The sequence below is a fragment of the Aricia agestis genome, chromosome 18, assembly GCF_905147365.1.
Source record: "Aricia agestis chromosome 18, ilAriAges1.1, whole genome shotgun sequence".
Taxonomy (NCBI): Eukaryota; Metazoa; Arthropoda; class Insecta; order Lepidoptera; family Lycaenidae; genus Aricia; species Aricia agestis.
The window spans coordinates 290,683-312,568 of record NC_056423.1 but is presented as its reverse complement, the minus strand read 5'-3'; the positions used below and the strand labels follow the sequence as shown (position 1 = coordinate 312,568).

General features: G+C 35.9%; 1 protein-coding gene across 10 annotated transcripts in view; it reads right to left on the bottom strand.

The window, feature by feature from the left end:
- The window catches only part of LOC121735778 (microtubule-associated protein Jupiter), a 181,110-nt gene that overhangs the window by 74,324 nt on the left and 84,900 nt on the right, over nucleotides 1–21,886 (bottom strand). For 3 of the 10 annotated variants that reach the window (XM_042126706.1, XM_042126708.1, XM_042126710.1), the window contains exon 1: nucleotides 10,595–10,741. The exons of the other annotated variants lie outside the window; for them this stretch is intronic. In XM_042126706.1, the coding sequence (XP_041982640.1) occupies nucleotides 10,595–10,656 (62 nt within the window). In that variant the 5' untranslated portion in view covers nucleotides 10,657–10,741. Of the gene's footprint in view, nucleotides 1–10,594; nucleotides 10,742–21,886 lie in introns of those variants that run through there. 10 annotated transcript variants of the gene reach the window in all.

Sequence of the window (21,886 nt, the reverse complement as noted above, 5' to 3'; positions counted from 1 at the left end):
AGTAGCTTAGCCTAGTATGATGAATGTTCCCGATTTGATTAAAGCAATCTATTTAGTTCGGAATTATTCTACCTTCGTAATAACCTTTATGTCAACGGATTAAGGATCACTTTTAGAAGCTCGTAGTATTGTGCAATCCATCGTCTAGTTATGGTAGAGCTAATGCATAAACTGCACTCCAATGAAATAAGATGTAAAGTCTGTATACTTCATGATATGACAGAAATAATTTTGTCCCAATGGCGATTTAGTAGACACGGCATGTGCAGGCGAAAAAGGAAAGTAATGGGTCCATTTTGGATTATTTAGGGCCATTTTGATATTTACACAACAAAATACAAGATAACATTTTAAACTTTCGCGTTGCATTATAATTAAACTTTTTAATCGGGACTTAACGCGACTTATTTAAGTAGTAATGCTACTACAGACAATTCGAGGGTAGTCGTAGAACCGACCGCCCGGTGCAAACGAAGACGTCGCGCTCCTGCAGTCCCCTCGTGACCACGGTCGTTGCAACACGGCCGAAACGTCGAGAAAAAGTATGTACTCGTAGTAGCATTACTACTTAAATAAGTCGCGTTAAGTCCCGATTAAAAAGTTTAATTAAAATACAACATATAACTGAAAATTGAAATACAGTCGTCAATCGAATATAGAACCTTCTCCTTTTTAAAGTCGGTTAGTAATCAGATTTTCCAGGTCAACTTACTTAAAAAGGCGAGTCCCACCATAACCATGCTAAACCTAGGTTTATGTTAACAACTGTAATTAAGTATCGCGCTGACGCACACGCGCGCGCTAATGGCCCGAGACGTACTCGCGGTCAGCGCTGATATTACGGTGGTGACATACGACGTAAAATCAGCTACAAGTTACATACTCCTGCTCTTAAACATTTATTAATTATAATTAAACTTTAATTGAATGTAGAATTTGGCAGATATTATGTATGAGGCTTATGACCAAATGTTCATTTAATATTCGTAATTAATGTTCGTCTCTGAGTGCTGCAGTTAGTGTAGTTTACGTCGATTTCTCGAGGCGCTCTCTCGCGATAACAGTAACAATTACATCGCAGATGTTCACCGCGCGTGCGGTCTAACGGGCGGGCTGAGATCCCGCGATAAAAACCCCGACCATAACGGCGCGTCGCGCTCCACCCGTCAACGCAGTCAGTTCTTTGCTTTTTTTAATAAAAAAAAAGAACTGTCAAAGCGCGGCGCAGGCTTTGTGTTCTGTGGTTTTGTAAAAAAAAATTAACGCGTTGAAGTCTTTTTAGAGGAAATTTACGATTGTTATGTAATTCTACTAACTGAGAAATGACTTAGAAAGGTTTTCTTTTATAATACTTATGTCAGAGTAACTACGATATCTGTTTAAAAACAAATTGCATAATTAACAATTCATAAATGGTAACTAACCATTCCAATCAATATTTGCCAAAAAAAATCACGTAACAACAGCAATTACAAAAAATCAATAAAGTTTTAGTATCTACTTTAACCTTTTTTGAGCAAAGTTAGACATCGTTTATCATTCGCCTATTTCAGCCAATAAAAAAGTAATGCGGTACGAAAATGGCCGGTTACAGTATTTCACCGGCTGGCACGCGACTCGCGGCCTTGTGGTATGTCATTTTGACATTACGTAAGGCCGAGTCAAACCATACATCAAGATTTAAACGAGGGTTAGCCATAGATAAAATAAAAAACAAAAACTAAGGACGAACAAAGATATTCAAAGTCGTTCGCGTAAAATCTACTTCATTCAGACAATCGTCTGAAAAGTCCAATTTCAATTTAGTACTGAACGTTTCACATGACTCGGCTTTAAATAGAGAATTCCGTAAATGAAGAATTATTCCGCGGAAAACATACATTTTCCCGCAAAATCCCATGCCCTGCGGTCTACTTTAATATGTCTGTGGCATATTACATTTGAGTTAGTACCCGATTTCCAAGGTTTTGACTTTGACAGACTGAAGTACTTTATCTAACTATATTTCTACCTTTGATTGGGACAAACTTTTTAATCAACAACGCTAAACTACTGTCAAACAACCTCAGATTAGGAGTCTTCTTCATTTTTTTGTAGTCTTCTTTTCATTAAACTTGTCTTATGTGGGTAGTCAATTAATTATGTAAAAAGGTTATTCAAGATAAGAATATAAACAATGGTGGCAAGATAGTGTACCATTAAAATCCTATAAACAGCTATCTGTTAAACTTATCTTTATTAAATAAGATAAGGAGTTCACACGGGGAAATAAAATGTTTATCTGTTGTCATCAAAATAGAATTCGTTTTTTTAACACACTTTTTATATTTGAACCGTCAATATGTTAGAATATCTTTTTTAAGTAAGTAAAGATGAACATGATCATTTTATAGAAATCCTAGGCATTTTATCAAGTTGCATTAATTGAAAGTTTCCACAGTGGAGTGAGAAGTAAAAAATTATTTAAGATTCAGCATAACGCTTACCTTGCATCGCCTTACACCAAATTATCTCAGGCTTAGCTTTCTTTTAAAAATTATACAAAAATACTATATTTTATTTTTCATTCGCTTTTTAGTTCCAATAACTATTTATTCACCTGCCAAATCGATATTATCATAGTATTATAAATAAAGCTCGCAGTAGCATTTTATAGCTACGATTCCCCAAATCGATACTTCCATCAATAAAATCGATACATCGATATAAAATCGATTAAGTCCACATCGAGTGGAGTGGGAAAACGAGGCGGCACGCGCGGGAATGTTGATCGCTTCATCTCGTTTAATTGTGCGCCCGTTTAAATTATAAACGCCTTTTTTGCATACATTCCACCTGTCTTAAACCTCGATTACATTCGTACAATTTTCAGGTTTCGTTAACTTTAACGGCCGCATTCAGAGACGTTGAATGCGGCCGTTAAAGTTGATATATAATAATGATTATTATTATACATAGCTTTAATTTAATGAAAATTTAACATTAGCTTCGTATATTTTCCGTCAAACTCTTAATTAAATTAAAGTAACACGAGTATAAAATGTGAGCTGAATTTAAATATCAGATATTATTACGTTATTATTATTAATTGTTAAGTGATAACATTGGTCATATTTAAGTAATATAGATCTTCGCATTTCTTAAATATGGCCAATTTTATGGCCAATTTTATTTCAATGTAAAATTTTCTTCTACTCCGTCACATTTATAATTAATTTCACTCTACCTAGAGCTAGCAAAATCGATAAAAGAATAATCATGCCATTGAATAACTAAATGCATTCTAGACATTTCCATATGATTCTTTAATTCAAACAACTCACGGTCAAATATTTCAAAGTAAGGATAGGCTACGACGCATTTTACACAGAAAATTATCATTCAAACAATAAAATGTATCAAAATTCCTCCAAAACGTGTTACATTTAGTCTATTAAAACCACATTATTTTAGAATATAATCACTTCTATTTATACTTTTGTGTTTACTTTCTCCCTTAAAATAGCGAATTACATAATTAAAAACCGCTTAAAAATCACACGACATTACGGAGGGGGCTCATTAAGAAATAAAAATAGTCGAGAGAAAGTACCACCGACATGCTACCATTTAATTGTAATTGCGTGGCTGCGAACTAAAAATAATTTCGGTCTTCAAAAAAGTTCGGTCTTTAAATCATTTCCGTCTCCAGATAATTTTATAATAATTTTGGTATTAAAACAATTTGCGGCTTTAACCGCCGAACTCAGAGACATTTAATTATGATTAACCTACCTCCAAGAAACAATGGAATCCAAAAGATTTTGGCCTTCTAATAATTTTAGTTTTCTTTAGATCTTTGTCGGAGAAATGACGGTGAGTCGGCGGCGCACGCGCACGCGATCTTCTGTTTATGGTCAAAACGTCATTTCTTAGTTTCAGTCGAGTGAATTGTGGAGAAAACTCATTAAAACACTTTTAGAGTAAAAAGACTTAGAGATTTTTATAGCCTTGTTTTTCCCAATAAAAAAAATTTAAGATATTTAAAAAAAATATCTTACATTTTTTTTATTTATATATGTATTTAATTTGTGATGTAAGCTTACTCCAATTTCCATCACTTTCCATCTGTCTCTTCTAGTCATAGATTAGTTGAGTGGATGAAGTGGGAAAGTTACAAGGTTTGTTCAAATTATTTGTAAAAATTTTAGTTTTTTCCACTTCATTCACTCATTTCTTGAGAGCTTTCTTTAGCCCAGTTGCTGTAGTTGATATAATAACATCATTCCTGTCAGGGCTCAGATCATATCGAACAGCTATTACAGCGATAGCAGATCGTAGTCTGACGACCGTTTTCCCACTTGATGTTGCAAATTTATGAAAATTGACACGACATAAATAAAGCTATGAACGCCTATATTAACATATTATACTTACGAGATATTATATTACTGTAATGTTTTCACACTAGAGACAGCACCAGCACAGACAGTAAACAAGAAGTAATGGCTGGCACGTATTAAATAGATATAAGTAGTAACTAACGTATTAAATCTAGATAAGTAATCATAAGTAGTAACTAAATTTTAACTTAATTTGAAGTGCCTGCCCGAAATGTGTCAAGTGACAAGCCCCGCCTGCCAACATAATAGAAAATAGTCAATTTTCTAATTTCCTTGTTATAGTACTTAACTAAATTTTAACTTGCTACAAAATTTTGTGTTTACATGCAATAAATAACTTAAAATTTAGTTAACTATATCTTACTAACTTATCAACTTAATACGTGTAAACCAGCCCTTATGTTCGACGTTTGACAACGTTTCTGTCTGATAGATTTGGCGTGTGCAACATGTCGGATAATTTACTCTATGTGAAAATGTCACTTAGTTTTATGTAATAACAAACATCCATAACAAACATCCAAAACGTACCAGCAGTAAACTAAAAAGGAAATAATCCAAGCTTATTCCATAAGAGACATATAGTTGGGATGAAAAAGGTTAAAACTGAACATGTATGGATTAAATTGGACATCACCGAAATGGGTCACATAATCCTCATCAATCGCTTTCCGCCCACGCTCTACAAATTAGGTTAAAGTAGCCCGATTCTACTTAATCCAGCAACGATATAGCTTTTATCCAACCCAGATCGTATCAAGCAGCAAAATAGTGCAGTTTGGTGATTTTTATAAAAATCGCCAAACTGCAGTATTTTGCTATACGTCTAAGTTAAAATGGAAATATTTTTATGCATAAAAACGTATTCTCTGCGCCGAACCATCTACTCTGACGTGACTTTACAGAGCTCACTTCTATGATGGCGAAGCTATATCATGCACAATTAACTTTACATACGAATATGTCCCTGTAAACTGATTCACCACAAACCAAAGTGGAGAGGCCATTTTGATATTATTATACTTTAAGTCCCGAGACTCACGGGAAAGAACATGGGATACTTTTTATCCTGGAAAAATGTTCGATTCCCGTGCTGTAAACGAATTTTGGCGCAAGGGAGTTGCGGGCTTAATCAAGTACATCCTACTTCCTACTAATATTATAAAGGCGAAAGTTTGTTTGGATGTATGGATGTATGGATGTATGGATGTATGGATGTGTGGATGTATGGATGTTTGTTACTCTTTCACGCAAAAACTACTGAACGGATATTAATGAAACTTTACAATAATATAGCTTATACATCAGAATAACACATAGGCTACAATTTTAACCGACTTTTAAAATGGGGGAGGTGTTATGTCCGTTTTCTTATGTTCTACGATTACTCCGCCGTTTGTTAACCGATTTTCAAAATTTTTCTTTTAGTATATAGGGTATCCTCCCAATTTGGTATTATATTCACAAAAGTGGTGATCTGATGAAGGATGCATAAGTAATCGAGGGAACTCCTCAAAATTTATAGGGAAACATATGGTGACTTCGGTTTCGTGAGAAGTATTCTAAGCATATGCTACCAACAAGTAAGATTTTGCACCGAGGTATACCTGGTATACCGTGGTTCGGAAGGCGCTGAAAGAACTCCTGTTTCTTTATAGATACAAGTTTGGAAGTTTCGGCGTGGTTTTAAGAACGGAAAGCAGATGCTACTATGCAAATTACATTCATCATCATCATCATCACTACCATATTATACCATACATCGTCCCATGGTTATGACTTATGACTTATGAGCCTATAATGACCCTGTTATTGGTACTTTTCATAGTCTTTTAGATCGAGACTCGAGTTTGTCAAGCGATAATTGAAAAAAATCTATACTTGATATTATAAACCTGAAGAGTATGTTTGCTTGAACGCGCTAATCTCAGGAACTACTGGTCCGATTTAAAAACTTATTTCAGTGTTAGATAGCTAATTTATCGAGTAAGACTATTGGCTATATATTATCACGCTAAGACTAATAAGACCGAAGAAACTCAGAAAAATGTGGGAAAAACGTGGGAAATATTAGAAATTACGAACTACTGGAGCAATTTTTATGGCAATATTTGGCACAGATATAGAGTAGACCAAGTGAAGGGAGTAGGGACATAAGAGCTACTTTTTATGGGAAAATGTGCGGTTTCTGTAAAATTCCTAATTTACGCGGGCAAAGCCGCGCGGGACATCTAGTAATTTTATAAAACCGAAACTACATTGTAACCGTATCATTTAGCAGAATCGGCCTCCTGCTAAACCTCACTAGTCGGTAAATTGACGTGGATCCATTGTTAGCTTGTCAACATAAAACACACGTAATTTATATCACTCCAGAGCATACCACAATATAAATGAAACACAGAACACAGTAGACCATCTTACAATTTTCGAGAAATTTAAATACTTCTTTCCATTTTTCCTTTAGTAATTTTTTTTTTGCAGATTTTAAGACTGTTTTAGTTTATCGCTCCGGCTCCCTGAGACCATATGAAAGGGATTTTCGTAGTCGATTATAGCCGACGATCTTGGTATACAGGAGTTTCAGTGGTTGGTGTCTGTTGGGCTGACGTCCGAAAAAAAACATTTTCGCACTAGACCACCCGATTTGCAGACGCACACATTAACGAGATTTCAGAAAACTGCAGCAGTTCAACGTTATATCTGTAACGCCCAGTTTCTAAGGATTTTTGATAGAAATTATTTTCACTTTCCATTGGCTGACGTCAAAAAGTTACCCAATCAACAACGCCGTTGGAAAGATAAGCTTTGATCAAACCGGGACAAGACGAACCTCGGAAAGTAGGAGGTACTAGGAGTAAGACTAGACTGTCTGTTGTAAGAGTTCAAAGAGAAGGCTGAAATACTACATAATAATTTAAAGTGTACGTGTGGTGTTTGATATTCTACTGTATAGCAATTATACTATGGCTCTATATAGTTTCTATTTGGGACCGTTTTTACGGCTTTTCGGTTGTAAATCGTCGTTGTCTTCGAAACGAGATTGGAGCCTTAAAAATGATGTTCCGTCAAGGTCCGTTTGCCACGGAATATACGACGCTTTGTTCAATGGATCTATTTGTTTTAGATTCGGAGCATTTGTTACGACTTACGAGCGTTTGAAAGTTGGAACTGGAAAACTTTTTATTTTTTTAATTCCTTTTTTTTTAATCTAACTCAAAAGGGGACACGTCTTGTAAACCAGAGCTGTAAAGTAACTGAATTATGCTTTTTCATTTCCATTTTCATGCTTTTCTTTAATATTATATCACAGCTAAGACACATAGAAGAGTTTTGTGAAATAACAAAATATAATTACTTACTTTTAAATAAAACATTTACACGGGTATATACAATCTTCTTGTTTCTGTCTGACACATTGGCAAAGACACGTGACATACAAAGGCCGCAATCCTTGAGTAAGTAAGGCCGCAGTATATTAATAAGGGTAAGTAAATAAAAATGAATTTTATATTTGTTAGTTTAGTTAAAACTCGAAAACGCCTGAACCGATTTGGCTAATTTTAGTCTTGAAATATTAGTGGAAGTCCAGGGAAGGATTAAATATTATTAGAAAGAAAATGATACGAAGTTTACCGGATCATCTCTAGTAAGAACGAAAACCACTTCCCAATACACTCCATCATATAATTCACTCTTGACTTGTATATCGATATGCACTGAACCCTTCGCCCTGAGGCGCCCTTGTCGCGTGCCAGGCTCATTACCATATTACGTGGCCAAGACGGACCGCCTGCCCTATACCTGTCCTTGGTCGTAGACAAATGGCAAACGTACACGAAGCGGTCTATAGGTCATTTAGTCTGTGGTCAGTCCTAGACTGAAGGACCTAAGGCCTAGCCTTGAACGTTTTTCGTTCACCGCGCGGAAATCGTATTTTTTTCAGAATTTTAATTCTCTCCTACTCGAAGTATCTCCATAATAAATTAATATTATCTTATTTATAATATTAAGTAGATGACCTAGTGAATTTCGTAGATATGACATTTCCTCCTAACATAAACTCTCCCTGTACTTCCCTTCCCTTCCCTTCCACGAATATTTCAAGACTCAAATCAGACAAATCGGATCAGCCGATCTCGATTTTTAGTGAGATTAACAAAATTTAAATTTCATTTTTATTAAGTATATTTCATAATATTATTATATATAGATACTAGCTGTCCCGGAAAACGTTGTTTTGCCACATTATAAAGTATTTCGCCCATGTTATTAATTTATTGAAGAGACTAAATAAGTACGGCAGTCTCGAGTTGCACTAATTTACTATTAGACCTACCGAATATGCATATAAAATTTGGTAAAAATCAGTAAAGCCGCTTCGGAGGAGTACGGAAACTAACATTGTGACACGAGAATTTTATATATAAGAAGATTAATTTAAAAATGAATTTTTGATTATAAGTGTGCTGTGTGAGCGTCTCATATTATGCAACCTGTTAAAATTATAACGTCAACAGGAAACACGTCAAAAATCTCACATTTCGCCTTTTCCGAACAAGAAAGTGTCAAAAATGTTGACGTAAACTGTCATAAACTTTTGTGCGGTTATAAAATTGACACTCGAAATTTCATGTGCGGTCCGTTGTAAATCGACAGTGAAAAATTCTTGTGCGGTCCGTTTTAACCGTGGCACATAAAAACAAACTTTTATTTGTGCGTTTGCACCGTGTACGGTGTACCGTTCGTTTTGCTATAAAATTTCGCTATCTCGGGCCTTAATAATTATTACGGAAATGTGAAAGTCATCGCGGATTAATTAGTTACGGGAATCGCGGCCTCGGTCCGTGAGCACATTTTGTAAAAAAAATTAGATGCTTTTCAAAAAAAAAAAAGGTGGTGGTGGTGGGTTTTTTAACCCAGAGTCGAGAGGTATCTTGATATTTTCCTGAGATTATTAGATGACTCGCTGAACTTTGCATTATAAACCTTCTCTGGACTTCCAAGAATATTTCAAGACTTTAATTAGTCAAATCGGTTCAGCAATACTCGAGTTTTAGCGAGACTAACAAAATTTAAAACAATATAGGTTAAAAAAATTGTTTTCACAATAACAATTATTTATTCATTTATTGTTTGAGTATAACGTTATAATAATAATAAGTATAAGGAAATAGAATGAATATTTATGATTTTCCGCTTTCCTGTTACTTAATAATTTTATAAATTTGCGGGAATAATGACTAGATGACAAACGAAGTTGAAAACATCACGAATAAAAATGGTTTTTTTTCGTTTTAGCGAAAAATCTTACAAAACTACGGAAACCTAATGAACAGTAATTATGATGGGCCTTTTACGTAGCGTTAACTCTTCAGTTGCTACAATCACTAATTTAATACACAGTATTGAAATTATTCTAGAACTATTCTTGAAAATAGATATTTTCTGAACTCAAAATTCCCTTTCTTAACTCAAAAAAATTTGCGAATAGATACTTAATATTATTTTCTTTTTCTAGACCTTTATATTATGGCGCTACAATTTTACGTATTAATTAATCTCTACATTTTCATTATAGTATTAAGATTTTATCTTAAAAATATTTTTAGACTCAATGATTACTATTTCAGTAAAATATTATATTCTAATCTAGAGCTTTTCAAAATTTCCCGAATCCCGTAAAGTCGGAAAATCGCGTCCGATAATGACGCACGACGGTAGAGTTCACTCAACTCTGGCGTAATGTGATTTTGGGGTAAAATTAGGGTAATGGTCGGTTTACCCCGATTACCGGTAAAAAGTCATAATTACCGTTACAGTCAATTACAATATAAATAATTTAATTATTATTTTTTATTTTTATTTAATGATATTTTTTATGTAAATCTAAATTTAAATATTTTTTACAAAACGCCGTCAAAATAATAATTTAGTATAATTAAAAGTATAATTTTGAGACAGTAAAAGAAATTAATGATATCCATTTTAATAAGTGTCCCGTTATTTTAACATAATAAAACAAAATTCACTTGGAAAAAAATATTTTACTGCTCATTGTTTCTATTTAAATTACCATATCAAGACTAATTTAATTCCAGTCTTCAAACGCCAGTCTGGACATAATTAAGTACGGATGCGCAAAACCTAGCGACTCCTGAATTTCAGAAACCCACAGACAAAAAAAAACCTAGAACAGACAAAAAACCCACCTGTTCTTTCCGTGGCCGATCTTGTAGAGCTCAACGTGCTTGAACTGGGCGTACGTTGCCATTGTTCTTTGCGGGTTCTTTTTTCAAAATTCACGATAACACTGCGGAGCGGTCACTGCGTTCACACGTGCGCGTCGGTCGGCGGTCGTCAGCTGACTGGGCGCGCGCTGGCTTCACCCTCGCTTATGTCGATCCTACCTCGGCCCGCGCGGCGCATGCGCGGCGCTTCCGCAGTTTTTTTTCACCACCCGGTCCTTCCTGTGACATCTGTGTCGTATGGCAAAAGCCAGACGAGAGCTGGATTCCTCTCGTTCTAATAAGAACATATCGACCAATAAAACAAATCTAAACCTAGTTTCTTCTTTCAGATTCCAAAATGAATGTAGATTGTAGCTGCGTTCCATAACCGATCTAGTCCGTTTTGTGTGCCAATAAGTAGGAATGAGTTGATCTCAGATTTAATTACAGAATAACCCAGACTGCACAAATATTATGTCAACAGTCAATTAACCATCTTTCAAAACTCAAATTCTCTGCATACCTACCAAATTTAATCAAAATCGGTTCAGTGGTTTAAGGGTGAAGAGATAACAGATACACAGACATTAGTATCGCAATAATATGTAATAATAATATTATAATGTATTCGATTTTCTAGAATACAATTACGAATCTTGTGAGTAGCGACTAGCGACTCTACATTCGTAGAGTTTGTAATCTTCCGCCAGCGTAGCTTACTATGCTATTAGTGGATCTACTAAATAGTGAAAAATGTACGGTTGCTATGACACCTTCTATAATATATTACCGTTAACGTGAAGGGGCCCGATTCTCAAGCTTCGAATGTCTGAAAACACTTGCCTAATAACTTGTAGAGCTTAACATGAAAATGTCATCGCGAGCGTTCAAAATCAATTGAACCCTGATAATACCCCTGCTTCAACTGCATAAGGATAATTTTTAAGGAGTTCCAAGGTAAAATAACTTTGAACAGTCGTCTTTATTTTCATCCTAGCAGCTAACTAACTCCTCGAGAACCATAAAGTTATATTATGTTTTCCGTCCAACTGAAGATATAACAGTATATCACCATGTTAATGGAGCGCGTATAAAGTTTATTTAGGTATATTTTAGTTTAGACATTTTATAACCTAGTTAAAATGCTTACATTGTATTAATAACGTGTTTATAGTCGGAACTAAGATACCAAATCTGATACTTACACTTTTAATCAAAACTCAATAGGGAATATTAGGCGAGAATCAAAGCAGAGGCGCTACTAGAATAAAATAAAAACCAAACAAAATCCGAAATGTCGCACTCGTCATGTCAGAATATTGACAAAAACGTTGCCAAACATCAAACAAAACTTTTTGTTTACTGTCTATGCTACCGCTGCCGTCTAACGTGAAAACATTGCATTAGTATTTACTAGATAACGCCCGCAACTCCGTTGCGCCAAATTAGTTTATCGCGCGGGAACCGTACATTTTTCCGAGATAAAAAGTATCCTATGTCCTTTCCCGGGACTCAAACTATCTCCATACCAAATTTCAGCAAAATCGGTTCAGCGGTTTGGACGTGAAGAGGTAACAGACAGACAAACTTTCGCATTTATAATATTATTATGAATATTATGGATATTGATTAAGGATTATGGATTCACAAGAGGTATATATTTGATTCAACTACAGCTGGTTAATTTATATGGAAAGCTCCAACGAAGCTTGTTAAATAAAATGATAAATAGTCATGATACAATTAATCAGTCAGTGATCTGGAAATGTACACGTTAGATAATCTTAAATGCTAATATCTACCTGGAAACTGTTATAGATGACTAGAACATGTAATAAGAAAAACTATAACCCGACTATATAATAATTTTAAAGACAAAAGAATCCGACAGACACACGGACAGACGGATAGATAGACAGACAGATAGACGGACAGACGGACAGACGGACAGACGGACAGACGGACAGACGGACAGACGGACAGACGGACAGACGGACAGACGGACAGACGGACAGACGGACAGACGGACAGACGGACAGACGGACAGACGGACAGACGCACAGACGGACAGACGGACAGACAGACCGACATACGGACAGACATCGAAGTCTCACTAATGCATAATGGGGTCCCGTTTTTACCCTTTGGATACGAAACCCTAAAATCATAATATTTTAAATATGTATGGTCGAATCGAGAATCCTCCACCTTTTGAAGTCGTTTAAAAATAACACGGCAAAACAACGAACATCGGGTCAGCTAGTATAAAACAGAATTAAGCCTCAGGCGAAAATAAAATAACAGAGTATAAACGCCGTTTCATTGCCTATGTATTTATTATATGATAAGTAATTAATATTCATATAAACAGTTTATGGTGTCGTTGTGACTTTAAATCAGGCGCTACATAGCTCATTTGTCTCTCTTATTGTACTCCCCTATAATTTGTGGCTTGTTAATAAATATGTAATAGACACCTACAAAACATAGGTATCATCTTAACTAGTTAGCTATTAATAAAGTCCCCTCAAGATATTATACAGATAACTTAGTTTTGTTACACACGAAACTAAGTAATTATTTTTTAGAGTTTAGGGTGTATGGCCCACACATACACATCCAGTATGGGTCCCATATATTATAGAGTTTACTGTTATTAAAGTGCAGCACTGAAAGAGTCCCCCGCCCACACCGCCCCCGTTAGCCCTTCAGCGCCCACAAGGGGACGTTATCTTGGGAAAGGCTGCTATTAGTCTATTATAAGTATCCTATAAGTAATTTATAAAATACTTATAGGATACTTATAGAATCATGATAGTCTATCACACTGGAGTCACATGAGACACATCAACGGCTCGGCCGCAGACCGCAGCGGCTGTCAGCGCCGCACATAACTCATTACAAGCATACAAGCTATTACACCTCAGTACAAGTACCTACAACTAATTACCCATTACTACAAAACAACGTAAATACGACAACATAGTAAAGCTTATGTCATACTCGCTGGGTGAAGCCAAACTAGCGTAATTTTGTGAGTCGTGAGTCGCAGAATTTCTGTCGCGTAAATATATTTTCATACAAATCACGACTCACAAAATTACGCTCGTGTAAATCAAACAAGGAGAGCCATGCTTCGGCACGAATGGCCGGCTCGACCGGAGAAATACCACGTTCTCACAGAAAACTGGCGTGAAACAGCGCTTGCGCTGTGTTTCGCCGAGTGAGTGAGTTTACCGGAGGCCCAATCCCCTACCCTATTCCCTTCCCTACCCTCCCCTATTCCCTTCCCATCCCTACCCTCCCCTATTACCCTATTCCCTCTTAAAAGGTCGGCAACGCACCTGCAGCTCTTCTGATGCTGCGAGTGTCCATGGGCGACGGAAGTTGCTTTCCATCAGGTGACCCGTTTGCTCGTTTGCCCCCTAATTTCATAAAAAAAAAAAAAAAACAAGACTATGAAACTGAATGCAGCAGAATTTCTGCCAGCCGAAATTCTGCGACTCACAACTCACAAATTACGCTCGTTTGGCTTCACCCTGACTCTCAAAAATGTAAGCTTTGCAAGCTTCAGAGATGTTTAAAGATAACTGATTTTTTTTTTTACCGAGGATTTGTTATTGTTTGTTATTCATTATTTAAAAAAATGTTCTGTTTTACCATACGAAAAGTAACTCATATTTTGTCTGCTAAAATATTATACCACTGCAACTGGCACAGCGTATTTCAGTACGCTCAAAGCTCAAACCGATTTTGATGTTGATACATATTATTTTGATTATATTATTTAGGTACTTGATGAGCACTGAGCACTATATGGGACAAATATAATTATTAATGATGCTAAATGGTTCGCTATATATAGTGTTGGTTGTGTAAATGTAAATAGATACATAATATAACAAATTAAAAGAAATCTAATATATAAAAATAAGTCGGGTTTTCCTTCCTGACGCTATAACTCCAGAACGCACGAACCGATTTCCAAGGTTTTGCATTCGTTGGAAAGCTCTCGGGCTCCGTGAGGCCTATAAAAAATTCAGAAAAAAATTCAAGAGAAAAGCAAGTAAACAGGGAAAATCATTTTATGACAAAACAACGTTTGCCGGGACATCTAGTACCTAATGGAAATTCCTCTTTATGAAAGTTGCAAGAACTTAAAATAATCAACTTTTGATACAAATTAAGCTTATTATTTCGATATTTTCAGAGGCGAGATTAATAAATAGATAAAATCGGCGCGTCTTATATAACGATCGGCGCAATTAATACCAAAGTAGACAGTGGCTTTTATGAAGAGAAAGTTAAATATTTCTGTGATAAGCCGCACTCAAGTTAAGCTATTCGATGACATACTTGTCAGAGCGAAGCCTTTTGCTGATGCCTGATATACAGGGTGGATTTTTACCAGCAATTTTTTTATTCAGACGACACAACCTCACATATTATTTGAAATGACGCGATCCAAACCATGAAGCCAGAAGTCAAGTAATTATCTCTTAAATCTGCTAAAAATTTTCATCTACGTCTTCCTATTGAAATAAAAATCTTTTTATGTTTCAAAAAAGGGGTGGTTCCTCAATTCGACCGTACATTTTTTTGTACGCTGATAACTTCGTCGCTTATAAGCCGATTTTGATAATTCTTTTGCTGTTGGAATGAAGGTATTTTAACATCCCACGAAGGAACTACTGTCGGCTTTTAACTTTTTTGGATAATATTATGTAAACTGTACTTGAAAAAAATTTAGAACACACGCTTTTTATACAATACGCTATATGCAAAGTTTCGAATTAATTAGACTACTGGAGACAAGTAAAAATCTTGCTCAAAGATTCCGTTACATACATAGGCACAGCCCGAGCTAATAAAAGCGTGTTAATATTTTCACTTTCAAGTTTAATCACACCCTGTATAACCGGAGAGTGGTGATAGATGTGCGATTAATTTGTGTGTCATTCACACCGCATTACTCTTTGACCGACCGACGACGTGTGGACAGACGTGTTTCCACGGCATATGGCAGCTTATGGCTATGGCAAGGCTTCGCACACTAATGTCTCCAAGGATATTATTTTTTGTGGGTTAGGAGTTAGGACACGAATGCAGAAAGCTTGACAGCGACTATTTGACCGAAGTTTATCTTCAAAAAGGCGAAAAAGAGGATGTAACGTGTTACCGTCCAATTGCTATTATTTCCGTTTTCTCAAAAATTATAAATAAAACTTTGTATTCATATTTTGAAAAATTTAATCTATTTTCTGAAGAACAGAAGGGATTTAGAAAGGATTTATCTATTAATTTAGCTATTTACAATTATTTAAACAAAATAGTCTTAAATATTGACAAATCTATACCGGTGACAGCTCTATTTATGGGTATCTCTAAAGCCTTTGACTGCGTTAGACATGATATTCTAATAGAAAAATTGAATATATATGGGGTAAGAGGAAGTATCCTTAATTTGATAAAATCCTTTCTTACAAATAGGACCCAAATTACTCAAATTACAAGAATATGTGCGAAAACAAAAACAGAGCTTACATACTCTTCAAAACGTCGAAAATTAGAATATGGCGTGCCCCAGGGCAGTGTTCTGGGGCCTCTTTTATTTCTGATATACATAAACGATTTCCCTCGCTGCATAAAGTACCCCATGACTCTATTCGTGGACGACAGTACTGTCGTGTTTACCTGTTATGATCTTGGTAGTTACGAAAATGACATAAATGAAAGTTTAATTGACATTATAAATTGGTTGACATCTAATAATTTACTCATAAATCTAAAGAAAACACAAATAATGAAATTCCAGCAAAGAAAGCCTCTATTAAAAACATTAGATATCAAATATAATGGGGATAAAATTGAAGATATTGGAGTTACAAAATTTCTAGGTATATACATCGAAAAAGATCTTAAATGGGTAAAACATTCAGAACATGTCTGTAGGAAAATAAATCAATTTTCCTATGCTCTATATACTACCTCTAAAGTGGTTAATGAAAAAGGTTTGTTAATGGCCTACAATGGTTTCGTAGTCTCTACCCTTCGTTATGGTATCATAATATTCTGGGGCAACTCTACTATGCATGAAGATATATTTAAGGCGCAAAAGAAATGTATCAGAATTATAGCCAATATACGTACAACTGAGAGTTGACAGCCGTATTTTAAAAAATATAAACTTCTTACCTTTCCGTGTATGTATATCAAATCTACATTTTTTTGAGCGTTTCAACACAAAAAGACTAGCCGACAAATTATGTTGTGTTGAATCAAAAACCACCCTAATTAGACAAAATGTTTTTGGTATGACAACTAAAATATACAATAAACTACCGCAGAGTCTCAGAGAAATAGACAGCATTCAAAGATTTAAAAATGAATTAAAAAAGTATTTGGTTGATAAATGCTTCTATACTATCGAAGATCTCTTTCGTGAATGTAAATTTTAAACATAATATGTATCTAATTTATTGCCGACTTCTAATAAACTTAAAATTAATGTACTATTGTTATAATAATATTATTCTAAATGAATAACGTACTATGACATGTTTTAAATATTTTTATGGAGAAATTACTACATACCTATTTACATTGACATTTTAATTTAATAATGACATTTTTATACATAATAGTTTAGAATAATATTAATGAATTCATTTTACTACATTATATTAATTATTGTTGACTGTGTAATTCTTTTATGACCTGTTTTAGACTGTAATAATTCTCTATTGTTAATTTTGCATGCCAACAAAGGCCTATGTGTTGAACCTAATATCAAATATAAGACCTAAATTATTGTAACACACATAAGCAAAAATAAATGAATTTGAATTTGAATTTATCTATTCACTAGATGACGCCCGCAACTCCGTTGCGCCAAAATTCGCTTATCGCGCGGGAACCGGACATATTTCCGGGACAAAAAGTATCCTATGTCCTTTCCCGGGACTCAGAGTATCTCCATACCTCAGCAAAATCGGTTCAGCCGGAGGCCCAATCCCCTACCCTATTCCCTTCCCTACCCTTCCCTATTCCCTTCCTTACCGAGGCCCTATTCCCTCTTAAAAGGCCGGCAACGCACCTGCAGTCCTTCTGATGCTGCGAGTGTCCATGGGCGACGGAAGTTGCTTTCCATCAGGTGACCCGTTTGCTGATTGCTCGTTTGCCCCCTTATTTCATAAAAAAAGCCTTTTGGGCGTGAAGAGGTAACAGAGAGACAGATTTTCGCATCTATAATATTACTGATTAGTTTGAATTTCACTCATCGTACTCTGGTTCTAACTTCTAGTGTCGCCAAGTGTCAACTGTGATATTTTCCATCTCGTTAGCCGGTATAATCCGGCTAGGCGAACTGTAATGATGGGTGACCGGCGTGTAATCGCCGCTATATATTTTGTACCCGTCACTCGCTAATGCATTTATAATTGTTAGTAGTTAGCGTAGTGTGGAAGAGAAAAGTTTTCAGTTAGAGTAAGAGCCAGCCACAGCGAGACTTTCGTAATTTTATACAAGCTGAAAGTTTTCAGTGTATGACCCTAAAGGAGTGAGCACACTGAGACGGGCCGTGCCGGGGCTCAGCGTGCCGGGGCTCATTGCAAAAATCCGCCTCCATACAATTTGTATGGAAGCGGATGCGCGTATCGCACTCTGTGTCGGGGCGCAGCGGGTTTCCGCTTCCATACAAATTGTATGGAGGCGGATTTTTGCGATGAGCCCCGGCACGGCCCGTCTCAGTGTGCTCACTCCTTAAGGCTGCGTTTTCACCAGAGCTGAGCGTAGCCACAGAATGTATATTAGTAGTACCAACAGATTTCCCACTCGTGCAACTCGTTTAAAAAAATAACAACTCATGCCACGATACTATAAAGTTCAAATTCCGACCGCGCAGTGCTATGTGCCTACAATTATATTTGCCTACATGTGCGCTCTCTTTCTATCGCGTAAGAGGCACCCTTTCTGACGAAATCAAGATTGTCACCTTTGAGAAAATAAAATAATCTTCTTTTAATTACTATAGCTACTAATAGCAAACTTTTTTATAGTAATAATCAAATAGTAACCCAACGTATATTTTATAATAGTTTTATATTCGATTATAGTGTAGGAGCTGGTCAGGATTTTTTTACAACTTAAACATAGTAACTAGTGTTTATTTATGTGTAGTATGCGGTTTGTTTGTAACAAATTAATTTATTTGCTTTGTTTGTCTATATCTTTTTTTGTATTTTAAAGTCTTAAATTACTTTATTGAAATATTTCTTTGACTTTTTTCAATTGTTCATATTTATCGTAAAAACGACAAGCAACTATGAAGTTTCGGCGGCGGTTATTTTATGAGTTTTAAGTCAAAAAAGACCGGCAGTGGGAGACGAGATTCCTATAGTTATCGCAAAGAATAAAAATTGAGCTACGAGTATATACTTTATCGATGGTTAGGTAGACCTTCAGAACTGGATATCTCCTAAACTGGAGCTAAAATTTAATCTATAGGGGTCATATAATAGGTATTATGTACAGATAAACTTTCAGCTTTTATAAAATGACGAAAGTCTGGCTGTCACTGACTCTTGGGTTATTAGGCTATAATATGAATTAACTAGATGACGCCGGCAACTCCGTTGCGCCAAAATTCGTTTATCGCACGGGAACCGTATATTTTTCCGGGGTAAAAAGTATCCTATGTCATTTTTTGGGAGTCGGGACTCAAAGTATCTCCATGCCAAATTTCAGCAAAATCGGTTTAGCGTTTTGGGCGTGAAGAGGTTTCAGAGAGACAGACACACTTTCGCATTTATAATAACTAGAGATCGCCCAATGGTCGAAATTCGACCTTAGTTTCAACGACATTAGGACTACTACAGTGTATTTTGTAAAAAATACTCGTATTGACTTTATAAATTTTTTTTCAACTCTTGTCTCTAGGACTTAGCTGATCTCAGACCGGCCGTGTAAGCATTGTCTAACGGCCGTTCCCAGTATTTGATCTATCTCTGGTTTTGCCCTACTAGAGATAGGAATAGCTCACATTAGACATTAGAGACATATATTTTATGTCAATTCAATGTTAGCTGCGATCGGTTGTATGTCAAACCAGAGATAGATTGAATATTGGGAACGGCCGTTATAGTATCTTAGATTCAATAAAAAAAACTATAATCTATTTTCAATTTGTCAACTTTTTGTCAACAGACTTCAACCATAAATGAAAGAGTATAATTCGTATGTACAGGCTTGTCACTCAAAAATCTGTCATTTTTCATGTGTGTGTGTTAAAGTGTGTGTAATGTTTTATTTGTTAAAAAAATGCATGATAAAAGTATAATATCAAAATGATATTAGCTCGATGCTCTCCTTCACCATATAAACTATAACTGTGCAAAATTTCAAGCACCTATGTTTCCCCATTTTTGGTAAAAAGGGTTACAAAGTTACAAAGTGTCGTTCGCGTATTGATACTATGATTACTATGATATTAAAGTACGGATGTGAAAAGTCGTTTAAGAATTCTGTGCCTATTCTGAAATCTCTGAATTCTGTCCGTAGCGGTCATTGACCCCCTGTCAAAAAACTTGACATATTTCATCGTTTTCTATACAAACCGCGATTGACAATGAAGTGACAGATGTTTCTAGTCTAGGAGCGTATTGTATTTTGCATAAGTACTAAATGTGAACTGAGTATGAAGTAAGTATACTGTATTACCACTTCGAACTAATAAATAGTTGAAGGTTATCATTCAGAGAGTTACCGATGAATCTATAATAGTCTGTGTCTTTATAAGAGTTAAATTTTTTTCTTAAGTTAACAGAATACAGTGCGAGCATTTTTCATATTATAGCTCCTACACTAAAAAGTTCAATGACCGCTGGTGTCACCTTAAAATATTTTAACTTAGTTATTTTGATTATAGTATATCTGTTTAAATTATACCTACATACTTGAGCAATGAATTTATTGAACAAGTGCTGCCACCTATAGTTTTGTACGTCCCCTATGCTGTATTATTACTCACGAATAAGCTGAAACCACCATCTGTCTTCATTCTTCAACCATGCATCTACTTCCCTGTTACAACATACCAATTGCCAATCCAAATCCAACTCTATCAACTAGTTATAAAGTCGAATGTCAGTTTATAGGTTAGTAAAATTATTTCAAGACTCGCGTAAACTCCTGAACAACAACACCACAATTAAAACGTATATACAGTAGAGTTACTCGGTCATGTGCTTGAAATCAAACACGCTCAAATACGTAAAAAAAGTTTAACGCGCGAGCAAAGTGATATTACACTAAACGCATCTCTCTGTTACTCAAATTATGCTTATGTGTGTGTAATGTGTATATTATACCCGATTCGGCCGGTGTAGTATAAGATGGCCTACACTCTACACTCTACCAGAGGTACCCAAACTCGTTTTGTCTAATGCCCACTTTGAGAACAAATTATGTTTTAGCGCCCCCATGGTTTCAATTTAAAATGCACCCAGATGAAATTAGTCACCCCCCAAGCCTCTATACAACGTCCCCATTTTTTACTGGATCCCACACCGCCCCCCTGTAGACCTTCAGCGCCCATAAAGGAGTGAGCACACTGAGACGGGCCGTGCCGAGGCTCAGCGTGCCGGGGCTCATCGCAAAAATCCGCCTCCATACAATTTGTATGGAAGCGGATGCGCGTATCGCACACTGTGTCGGGGCGCAGCGGATTTCCGCTCTGCTCACTCCTTAAGGGGGCGTTATCGCCCACTTTGGGAAAGGCTGCAGTCTACTGTATACATTTGTATTGTGACAATACTTAGGGAAGTACTTGTTTATACTCTATTTCCTGCGTCTGGACTCAAAATGAAATGATCAAAGCATTGTAAACGTCCTTATACCAACCGAGGAATACTCAAACGTCAATTATATTAAGAGCTACTCATCTGGGTACTTTTTTAAATAATTCATAAATCATAATTCACACTAGTATAATTATTACTCTTACTATTTATTAGTATGTATATCCATATTCCATCCATACTAATTATTACTCTTACTAATATAAAATATTATAAATGTGGAAATGTGTATGTCTGTCTCTGTGCCTCGAAGAAGCTTGGTGTTCTTAACAGAGCGAGACAGTACTTCAGTCCGGACCAACGCCTACAACTCTACAAGGCGTAGGTTCGGCCTCATATGGAATATTGTTCTCATCTCTGGGCAGGGGCGCCAAAATACCAACTGCTCCCTCTGGATCGTATCCAACGAAGGGCCGCT